The following is a 12,252-nucleotide window of genomic DNA, read 5'->3' as shown; positions in this document are numbered from 1 at the left end:
TCTAATATAGAATGTTTTTAATTCAGTGAACTGGCCAAACGGGTTTGCAAAACAGTCAATTTGCTTTTATTTGGACCGTTCTTTCACTGATTTATCTTTAGTTGTTTCTCAGTCAGTAAAACAAGCGGACAGTATTGAGATGCTTAAGATGACAGAGAACAAACAGCACTGGATGAAGTGGATATTTACCTACAAACATTCTCATTTGTTTTACGACCTTTAAAATATATCTGAAATCCTCTTCGTTCTGCTCATGTGTAATGTTGCTCTAACTGTGCATTTGGTCTGAAGTCTTAAACAAGTGTGCAATGGTTACATGAATACTAGACATACTTAATCAAAATAAAACATTGAATATATGTTTTTGAACTTTTTTATTTTTTGCAAAAAAAAAACCTGTGTGTACCCTCCTGCACGCAGCCATGCATTTAAGAGGTACTCAAATCAAATGTCAATATCAAAAGCATTTGTATAATTATGTGAATAACAGACTATCAGTACATGATGTGTAGCGGAAAGCCAGCCTACCTCCCTAAGTACTGTACTGCCATAACCTCTGTACAAGCCTCTGAAACCCTGCAATGAGAAATCAGAAAGGGTTGTCATCTCTAAGCAAACAAAAAGACATGGTATTTTCGTCTGGTTTTAGCTGGTTGCTTTACAAAATGACTTGTTTATCAATCAATCCACCCGTGCATCTGCCTATAACATGACAGCTCAAGTGAACTCAAGCGCACTGCAAGTTCACTGTAAGTCAAACTGACGGTATACACATACCTCTTCTTGTAGTGTATTCAGCAGCACCCGGTAGGTATTAAGAGAGGGATTGGCCTGTGTCCTCTGCTTTACTACTTCAGTCGGGACACGGATCAGACAGGCGACCTGTGTAAGAGAATGTCAAATGGTCAAAAATTTTGACAAATATGTCAAAAGAGAAATACTCAAGTACACAAAAGGGCTGTTTGAAAATAGGAAATAAAATAACAAATGTATAGTTTATAAAAGCATATTAATATTTAAGTGGATCAGGACAAAATACATTTGGTAAAATTTCCAAAAGCAAAGCCTTGGATTTAGACATTTCAAAACAATAGATAAAAACTTAAGTAATATATCAAATTACTTTAAAATTTGTTTTAAAAATGCATTTTAAAAAGTTTTGCGTAAAAGTACTGCTTGGAATATGACCACTATCTACACACACACACACACACACACACATAAAATGTGTATATACATATAGTGTGTAGTGTATATGTCAAATGTTTCTTAAAATCAATAATAAAAGAATAAAAATGTTTTATATATTACATATAGTAAAATTAATTTAAAAAAAAAGTTATACCAAAAAGGAGGGGGAAAAATGTGATATGATTTCTGAAAATGTCTTTAAAAAAGTAATTATCTGGCAAATTAGACTCCTGTATTATTAGAACACATCACAACATCTGACCATTAACACAACAGCATTTAATTGTACATAAACGCAGTCATTATTAATATGTTCATGTAAGCAGTATTAACAATAAAAACTCATAAATGACTAACAAAATGCCTACAACTCATACCGTAACGCACAACAACTGAAATATAGTCTCCTATATAATTCTACTACTAAACATGCTTTGTCAATAGCAGAAGTGTGGCATCATTCAAACTCATTCTTCACGGCCACATCCCCCTCCAAAACTACACTTGTGGTGCATTACTTCTGATCCTCTCCATGCTGGGGGGCGGAAATACCAGCGTGAACCGAGGATGGAAAGCAATCTCCGCAACCACAGGGAGTTCACCGGCCCCTCCACCAGACCCCCAGGCTCACACTGGATCTGTGGTGCTAGATGTAATCTCTTCTGAATGACAGAGCGGGCGTGGGGTGCTACTACGAGAGAGGTCGGGTCTGCTGAGAGCCCAGCTGACAGCCTATAGGCACGGTGTGTGTGAACAAGCTACGGTAGTTTGCACTCTGTATGACTCTGGCAGGCGGCAGAGTATCTTCTTGCACACTGCAGTTACCGAATGAATGGCCACTTGGCTTACAGAACAGCATGCAAGACTATGGTACAGCCGGCGTGACACAAATGTAGAAGAACCAGCTCAGGGAATCTGTATTTACATTGAGAAACGTAAGCTCAGTTGGACAGGTTTATATTTTAAGGCAAACGCGTGTAGCAAGAGTGCCTTCCAGTGGTCAAATGGGGGAACTGCAACCATCGGTCTGTTAGGCAAACTGACAGGGACCATTTTACTAAGCTCATTACATTCTCTTTTTGCTAGGGTTAACATTTATGAAACACTAAACATCGCGTCTCTTCGTGTAATTCTCAAAAGGATCAAAATTACGGCAGTAAATAGAGAGGGAAGTGGATATGACAAGTAATTCTTGCAGTAATTGAATTGGCGTGCGCGAGTGCGTGCTGCAGCAATTTCATATCATCTCACAGGGGAGTTGATGGAGGACTGGTGAAAGATTATATCAGATCAATTACCGGCATTGTGTATTACTGGGTAATTTACAGAGAGCAGTGAAGAGGAAAACTAGCTGAGGACGTTTTAAAATAAGTGGAAGTCTAAAAGTTGCACTGTGTTTATGGACGTAGGCCTACCTGTATGTGACCAGTCACGCGATAATCGAGGTAATGACTTTAAGGCAGTTTTACTAATTAGTTTACAAATTAAGGTCTAATGGTTATACTGTTTATTGTGAGATGCATTTATCTTTATCTGGTAGTCATTTGGAGGCGGTTAATTAGTCGCTGCCTCTGCTGAAGCGCGGGAACCCTGAGGACTAAACTCTCATTTCCATGTCGACGCGACGACCAGAGGCCAGCACTCACCACGACATGAAGGTCGATGAAGAAGCGGGGGCAATTAAAGCGAGGCACACTGCTTATTTTAGCACTAGGACGGTGAATCAGTTCAGAGCTGTTTGTCTTTCCTCTTGCTGTTCTGTACAACGCACACCTGCAGAGGGACGACTGAATGCTGCACACCGATCAAGACATGCAAACACAATTCAGTTGTTTTGATTTGCCTCCATACTTTATACAGTAAAACATATTTAGTTTCACTACTATTATTTATGAACATTTATATGAAGTTTAATAAATAAATAATCACTGTAAAACATGCATAATACCTTGACTAATTATACCTAACACCATATAATCAGTTGTTTCTGTGCATAAGTAATTATGATATATTATGCATTGTAAAGTCATATCTTTTAATTAACTATAGTTCAAATGATAATAACACATGATCATTCTTAACTATTCATGGTTATGCCAGGCTGCAGAGTTAAATGCAAGATCTACATGCTATTTAACGTGTTATATCATGCCTTAAAGGGGTCATATGATGCGATTTCAAGTTTTCCTTTCTCTTTGGAGTGTTACAAGCTGATTGTGCATAGATAAGATCCCTGAAGTTGCAAAGACTAAAGTCTCAAAACCAAAGAGATATTCTTTATCAAAGTTAAGACTCTGCCACGCCCCCCTAAAACGGCTCGTTCTAACACGCCCCCACATATCTACCTCACTATGTGGAAATATTAGCATAATGCCGCCCAAATGTTCACGCAAAGAAAGAAGGCGTGGTTTCAGTAACCGCAGTTAGTGTTGAAGCAGCATGTCAGGGAGACGCTGTGTGTTTCTAGGCGAAAGCAAAAGCACTTTATTTGGCCTTCCGAAAGTAGAAGCATTTAGGAATCTTTAAGATCGCTTACAACAGAACAGCAATGCATTTTATGGACGACCGTTTCGTGAACCTAGGAGAGGAGGTCATTCTGACTTTGCTATGACAATCTGGTGCTTCTGAATCAGCTACTGTTTTGTTATTAGTATAAGTGTTTGCTATTGACTGTTCAAACGCAGAGTTTTGCGCATCGTGTGTCTGTGTGTGCGCACGCAAGCGCGCGCGTGCGTGCGTGTGTGTGTGTGTGTGTGTGAGCGAGAGAGAGAGAGAGAGAGAGAGAGAAAGAGAGAGTATAGGACTTAGCCTATCACAGTCCTGTTTTGTTTTTTTGGAATATTTGCACGATCGCAAATGTACAATAAACAACATCTTGCAGAGTAACTTTCAGACACAAAATTCTGTTTTGCTCCGTCAGAAAGAAAATGGAACAAACAGCAGAACCGCTGCATCTCCAAACAACCGTTTTGTTCCTCGGCGTTACACGGACCAGCAAATGATTCAATCAGGCTATAAGTACAGTCGTTTGCAAAGTTAAATGAATCAGCTTTTTAAACGAATCGGTTGATTCAACTCACTCATTAAGACAGTCACTTGCTGCCACCTACTGGTGGTTGTAGTTTCATATTTAAAAAAAAGTAGGTTATTTCATTTTTGCAATCATTTAATATTTTCTACATTAAAATGCTTTATTTAAACTTAACATTTATGCACAATCCATCTATGAATTTAGTTCATAGTGATTTCGTTTGATTGTTAATAAGAGGATACGACAATAACTTTTATAATACTAATAAGCCAACATCTCTGGCTTTTTTTTTTCTTTTTTTTTAAGTTATTTCAGGGTTTTGATCTCTCAACTGAGAGAACACATCCTGTTTATTATATTATAATTAATATTTAATATTACACTTAAACTTTGAATATAGCCTAGACATGTTGCCTATTAATTGTACTATTTATGAACCTCAAAGCATATGTTTGTGTATTTTTGTTACTCCATAATGATGTTCTATTTGAGGGCATTTGTAGTGTAGGAATAGAGCCCAAACATAACCTCAAGCCCAGGGGCCCTCGTCCCCCTAAGTCCTGCCCTGATCACTATATATATATGGTGAATATATAATTTTTTGTTAATATACAGTTTTTAACTGTATTTTGATCAAATAAATGCAGCTTTGGTGAGTTTTTAATGTTTTGGAAAAAACAAAAAACAAAGACCCCAACTTTTGAATGCAAATGTGTTAAATTATTTATAACATAATATTTTAATAGTATTTCTCAACGCTTGCCTTTTTACCCACAACCCTGAAGACACTTTTTGAATCCCAGTACACTTCTATTAGCATAAAATAAACCACTTGTACATGCTAAGGTCGCTCACACAGCTGTGTCTCCAGACATCAAGAGAAACAGCTGGAACATTCCGAACGGTCCGTGAACTCGGAACACGTGCCTCCCAGCAGAGTCTCAGGAAGTTGGAATTACAACAGGCATCTGGAACAATCTTCCACAGATCATCCTTCAGGTGCTTTAAAAAACAACAACAACAGCTTCTCGGGTCCTTATGGAGCGCTGCCTTCCCAAAACCTATCTGCACAGACCAATATGTTCCTGACACGTCCCCCATCTCGTCCTTTAATAATACCAGTGCATGTGCAGAAATCACATTTTTAACCCAACACTTCAATTGCCTTTTTTTTTATATTTCAGAGACCTGCCAGGTGAGAACAAGAAGAGGGGGTGTGAAAAGGCTGAAAATGAGCCACAGTACAACGCTCAGGCTTGATTTGAACAATAAATCACAGGCAATCGTATGTGCGATACATGGATTATTTGCTGTGCCAAGCTTAGCGGGTTGCCAGTCGGCCTCTTCTAAGTCATGCCACATCTGTTTTCACCCCACAGCCATATGGAGAGACAAGGTTTACGAAATGTACGAAAAGTGCTCCTTCAGCTTGACAAATGAGCTTTCGGAGAGGGTGTTGATAAATTTGAATGAAGATAAATCTGACATAATGGCTAGATAACAGCCTGCTCTGGTCCTGACAGATACCATCAGCCAGTGCATTCTTTATATAGCACAAATACACACATACAATGATACTGAGAAGGAAGTGGCAGAAATCACCATTGCTATTATTACACAATATAACACCACAAGGCTGTTGAATGCATTATTCTGATTGGTTGACGAATGTTCTAAGGTGTGCAATTATTTTCCAGTAAACGCGCCGCTATGAAGTAGTTCCAGGTCTGTTGACTGCATTACACTTCCTTAACACTTTATGAAAAGATTTCAATTATTTCAAAGGTCCTTATAGCCTACAACAGCAAATAAACCAAAACCCAAAGTAACACTGCAGGCCAACGAATATGACAAACCACAAAAATGACAAAAAATTCCCATGTTTTTACCACAGACGGAAACAAACCCGCAGAGAAGCTTGTTGTCAGCACTGCCTCGCAATTAACGTTTTTGATAAAATTGCAATTGAAAAGCTACATTACATTTTTCATTAGCGAGGAGTTAACATTGCTGTTTTTGAAGCTGTTAAACTTACAGCATTGCTATTTGTAAAGACGCTGCTGCTAAACACTTTTGATTACTCATCAGCCATATTTCTTACATATAGAAACCTATCATATAGTTGTGTGAAGAGACAAGCTGGACTTAAGGGAGACTGGTGAAGGTGTATAAAGTGAGGATAAAGTTTCCAGACAATTAAAATCTTTCTGGTTGCAGATGGGAGGCTGTTACAAGGCATATGTTATGCTACAAAGGCATCTGAATCCCTGAGCTTAAAGTCCTGGATCTACATTGCGTTTGATTAGTGTGCTAGTGCTAACCTTAAAGGGTCAACCAGATAACTATGACAGTACAGCAGCAGCAAAGATTCTGGAAAAGTAATGAAGAAACGTACAAAGTTATAGGAAATACTCAAAGTGATTATTGCACAAACAAGAAACAAAATTGACTGACGCAAAATTGGGCCAGAAAACTCCAAATCCAAATTTTAAACTAACGAGTCAAATCATCTCCCATTAGAAAACCTATTAGTGAGAAGTTGTATAATGGCAGGAGTTATGTAAGTAAGATGACTTTGTCTTCTGCTCCAGACGGCCTGAGGGGAAGACTTTCGTGGTTAAGCTCCAGGATTACAGGCTTTGAACGGGGCAACGTGTACCCACAACACACTGGGATTCAGCTGGGGCTCTGCTGTTAAAATCCCCCTTTTGAAGTGTGCAAATCCTGCTGCACCAGGCAAAGGGTTATCAACAGTCCTGACTTCAATTTCACCTCATATTCACATACAGTCAATCCAAATATGTAATCAGACAGTTTATTAACTATAGTTTAGAAAATGGTAATAAAATATTGCAAAAACTCAGAGTTAAACTGTTTCAGAACAAATTAATCTTGATAATGTCAGATAACTATAATAGAAAGGCATGTAATGAATTAGGTGGAATAGCTGTCAGCTGTTAAATTTAAGTACACCATTAGATAATACCAATTTAGGTCAACCAAGCAATGTTTAATTTTGTTCAGTCTGAGGTGTAAAAAGGTGGCATTAGCAATTAAAGAAAAAACACTTAAGCAAAACATGGTCAGGTCAAAGTGTCAGAATAATTTTTGGTCCCAAATTTGTATCAATTTTCTTGGTAGTCCACTGTATCAAGGATTTTTGGGTATAATATGTCACAGTTTACTTTATTTTGCTATCCTCCCTATAAATGAACTATATTGTCCTGCACCCACTAGTAAAAAAAAATATTAAAAATTATTATTACAAAAATTTCCTGGTGTCTGAATAATTTTTGGTTTGACTGTATCTTGGGTATTGGTGAAAGCTGCTTTTTTCACTTGACTTATTGTTTAATGGCTGTGATTAGCACGTAATGATAGTAGCTCTATAATTGGCCAAGCAAAAAGCCACTTTTCACCCAGAGTGTCTTCTTCACTATTAAGAAGTAGATGGAATAACAGTCAGTTATTTTAATTGGTAATAAACTGAAATGATCGACCCAATTACAACATTTATTTTTATATACTGTCACTTGAAATTGGAAACTACAGCTGCATATGGAGATGAATGGAATGGTGATGTAATAGGCCCTTGTGTGGAATTTCTCCTCTAATGAGGTTGAGGAAAATCTGCTGCTAAATTCTGCTGAATAGATTTAAATATGATAAAGTATGTTAAACAGAGCTGAGAGGAATTAAATCTAATAAGTGCACATTCCAAACTGATTCCAAAAGACATTTACATTTTTTTAAAGCTTGTAAATTCTCTGACAAAAAAAAAACTCCATAAAAGCACATTTCGTATCATTCCGACTATTTCAAGTTTTTGAAAGAAACTGCTGTTTTTGCTCACAACTTTTATTTTATGAACATAAGTATGTAAACTAACAACTTTGGATCAAAAATACAGTAAAAACTGAAATGGGCTAAGCTGAATTTTCAGTTTTCAGTGTGACATGATCTTTTACAAATAATTCTAATATGCTGATTTGGTGCTCAAGAAACATTTCTTATTAATGTTGAAAACAGTTCTGCTGCTTCATATTTTTGTGTGAACAATGATTTTTTTTCAGGATGAATAGAATGTTCAATAGAACGCCATCGATTTAATGCATATTTGCTGAATAAAAGTTGTAGCGTCTGGACCAATCAAACACACAATATATATTTTGGTATTTATTTCTTTTTTAAAAATCATGACATTCACTGTACACTTTTCTTTCTTTTTTTTAAAGGTCCCTTGAAGTGCCTTGAAACACGCAGCGTTATTCTATGTGGTGACGTAATTTCAACTGAAACAGGAAGACAGGGCGGGACATATCGAGCAGCCCCGCCCCCCTTTTTAAATTAGCCAATAGCGTTTTGTTTATATCTGCACGGGTCAGAGCCGTTGAGCTCGGTAAAGCCGCATTTGACAGTCACAGTCTAACAGATTACCCCCTAGAATCAATATGAAATTCTTAAGCCCCGTTCACACCAAGAACGATAACTATAAAGATAACTATAAAGATAACGATATTTGCGTCCACACCAACGAACGATATCGTCTATTTATTCTAAGCGCACGCTCGTCTGCCGCTTTAAATTATTGAGCTTGTTACAGCAGGATGGATTTTGATTGGCTGTCAGTGTTTTATCGTTCATCAACTGGAAAAAAATCGTTTTGAAAGTGATCACAACGATATCGTTCCTCTGTATCGTTATCGTTATAATTGTGGTGTGAACTCTGCTATTCTTTAACATTGAGAACGATTTTTAGAATTATATCTTTATCGTTATCTTTAAAGTTATTGTGCTTGGTGTGAACGGGCCTTTAGTAAAACATAATAGTGATCATAATCATGCTGAGGAATCCGTGTATCATTCAGTCATTTATTTTTTTATTTAATATTGAAAGTAGAAAAATGAGAAAACGGCTCCTTTTTCGTTTTTTTCCAAAAAAATGAAAAACGAGAATTCAGCTTAAATTTTAGTTTTTTCGTTCATGGGTGGAAAAATGAATAAACAGCTTGAATATTCGATTTCTACATGTGGGCGGGAATTAAACGCCCCTTTCTGCTGATTGGTCAGCCGAAGATCAAACCGTGCCGTCATCAGTTCTTCTGCAGTATCACGCAGCAGAATAATAGTCCTCCACTGCTGCAGCTGTACGGATTAATAACCCATTTGATCAATTTCATATTTTTCTCATCAAACAGACTAATGAATAGCTCGACACAACTCGTACCGGGGCAGAGTCTAGACAGGTATTTCTTCTGTGTAGACCAGCGGTTCTTAAAGTGATAGGGGGTCCGAGAAATAATTTGCTATAGCCTAAAGTATTTCAAGACTGTAAAGTCGCGTTTTTTATCATGATACATAGGCCTACTGTGATTTATTCCAAAGTGAATTATATGATGCATTTAACGCTTATATGAAGCCTTTTAAAAGACAAGTATTCCCTGTGGTTCATGTTTGTGGCATGCGCCAGAAAGATGCTCAAGGAGACAGAGACGCGCTAAAGCAGCGCATTCTGTTGTTCTCTTTATTTTTCAAAGGCATGACATTTTGTAGTTATTTTGAACGTAACGTTACACAATTAAAAATATACATTTTACCATACGATTATAAATGACAGAGTATTAAGTTATTTCCCCTCGATGGGGAAAAAAATCCAAGTGAACATCAATCAGTACTCAATATTAACTTAAACTGCTTTAAATATGACTGTTGCTTATTTCCTATGCACTTCAATACTGGTCTGCGCTGGACTGTAGTCGCATCTGTCTGCTTATTGAGTTTATTTAGGCTAACCCATGTAGGATCTATGTCTCACAACAGACCCACCTACAGGATGGAGACACGCATCAAACCCTCACATTCCATCGGGACAAATCGAAGGACTCCCAGCCAACAGATGCAGATGCAAACTCATGCAGGGTCAGGGAAGGCATCTATTTATAGTGCAGGGGGCGGGCGCTTCGGCTTCCAGAGAGCTGATTGGTCAGAAGATTTGATGAGAAGATGAAGTACGATGTGACGTCAAAAAAATCGGTTTGGCGGAAGTGACGAACTAAAAGCTTATATCTTCTAAATGCGAATTCTGTCACTGTTTTGGAGCACACTGCCTTATAGATAACTTTAAGACTAACATATTGATACTAACACCCAAAAAACTTTAATTTTGATTTCATGGGGACTTTAAATAAATAAATAACCAACCCTCTTATGAAAGTCTAATGTTCTTTTGAGGGATGAAGGCTATTTCATACACTACTGTCCTGAAGGAATAAAGCAAACTGGATCTAGATAAGTGGGCGGCCCTGAGACACAACAAATAAATGTACTGCAATTTTTTATTAATTAAATCTATCCTTGAGGAATACCTTCATTCAAAAAAAAAAAGTCAAAGTGCTTCCAAACTTTTGAATCGTAGTGCATGTATTAAATTGCAGTACATTTTAAAGTGGAGTGTCTATTAAGGAAAGATAAAAGAGCAAACTTTTGCTTCTGTGTTGGATCATTTTTGTGACATGAGATGAACTGCATTGCTTTGAGCACAGTGTTTCACTAGCAGAGGAAATGAAGGTGCTCTTTACAGCTCCAAATCCTCCCTTGACAAAATTGCAAGACTCCTCTCTATAAAAACAGCTATGTCACTAGACAACAATAAGATCCTATTTGGCCAGCTGGTGGGAAAAAACAGGGTCATCTGTGGCCCGGCTCCTAACCCAGAGCAAAAAACAGCCAACAAAAACCACATTCTAAGCTTTCTGAATATTTGTCTGTGAAACAGACATACTGTTCATTTGGGCTGCAATGGTTAAATAAATGATGATAAATACAAAGGACAAAACGACAGGAAAGAAAGAAGAATAACAGGAAACCTACAATTTCTCCAAGTGAAGCAGCCAGCATGTGAGTGATGGGGGCCAAGTTTGTAGCACTGTAGCCTGTGAATAACGACTTGGTGCTTTCATAGGTGACGAAGAATGCAGCAGCTGGAACCCAGAAGAAACACTTTATTTGACGCAAAGTGGCAAACTATTCAAATAGCATGCACTTTCTAAAATGTGTGTATTTATTTGTAGGCAAATTCTGAGAGCTAGTGATTCCAGCAATTCCGGTTTAAATTATTGCTATTTCTCATAATCAGAAGTCTATGCAGCATGCAGTTATAATAATCTTCCAAAGAGTTTAAAGTAAACTTTCAAACATGCAGCCATTTTTCATGTTTATAATAAGATATTTAAACTTAACTTACCATTGGGAAAGGAGCCTATAGCAGCTGACGGGACCCCTGCATAGACCCCTCTGAAACCTCCCGCCTTGTAGAAGCCCTGCTGGCTCTGCAACCTTGTCTTTATGGTGTCCAGAGGGAAGAGAGTGAGATCTACACACATTCCCGCACAACCGCCTGCCTAAGGGACGAAGAGCAATGATACTATTTTAATACATCATTATATATCAGTACAGTATAATAAGATGCTTTAATTCTGGTGCAATGCAATTAGTCACTGTAGTCTCATATATCATTTTTACCACATAGTAATGCCACAATTTACCACAAATGACTCTTTAAAGAGCTTTAAGGAGAAGAAGAGTAAGCTTTTCTGTCCTGCTTAATATGGCTACTAAAAAACATGAAGCGGAGATACAGAATACCACTTTTTATCTAATTCATTATTCATAATGATTGCCCCATTTTTCACCCACTGTGTTTTTAGAGCATTTCTGACTAACAATATGCAATACTGTACATATGGATCTGCAAACAAAACCCTTTTTCCAATACAATGCTATATGATTGAATTATTATTACTCTACAAAAAAAAAGTTTGAAGTTAAGTTGGTCCTGTTGTGGTCCAGATCAAGTTGAAGCTGTCAATTACATAAAGCATTACTGACTGTATTATCATTATTATTATGAAGTGATATAGTCCAACAAATTCATAATTAGGATGAAACAAAGGGAAAGAAGAGTATTTTTCTCTAAAAATAATAAAAGTAAAAAAAAAAAAAAAACCTTGCCCCCCAAGGAAACGAAACTG

The 12,252-nt window shown here is 37.3% G+C and overlaps 1 protein-coding gene across 1 annotated transcript in view; it reads right to left on the bottom strand.

Annotated features, from left to right (window-relative positions):
• The window catches only part of LOC107600283 (S-adenosylmethionine mitochondrial carrier protein), a 52,186-nt gene that overhangs the window by 39,261 nt on the left and 673 nt on the right, over positions 1-12,252 (bottom strand). Inside the window, exons 2-5 of the mRNA XM_016292132.1 lie at positions 11,466-11,622; positions 11,093-11,202; positions 778-882; positions 529-576 (exon numbers count right to left, since the gene is read on the bottom strand). Coding sequence (XP_016147618.1) covers positions 529-576; positions 778-882; positions 11,093-11,202; positions 11,466-11,622 — 420 coding nt within the window. The remainder of the gene's footprint in view (positions 1-528; positions 577-777; positions 883-11,092; positions 11,203-11,465; positions 11,623-12,252) is intronic.

The sequence above is a fragment of the Sinocyclocheilus grahami genome, unplaced genomic scaffold (assembly GCF_001515645.1).
Source record: "Sinocyclocheilus grahami isolate Dianchi unplaced genomic scaffold, SAMN03320097.WGS_v1.1 scaffold281.1, whole genome shotgun sequence".
NCBI classification, from domain to species: domain Eukaryota; kingdom Metazoa; phylum Chordata; class Actinopteri; order Cypriniformes; family Cyprinidae; genus Sinocyclocheilus; species Sinocyclocheilus grahami.
This window is presented reverse-complemented; position numbering and strand designations above follow the sequence as displayed.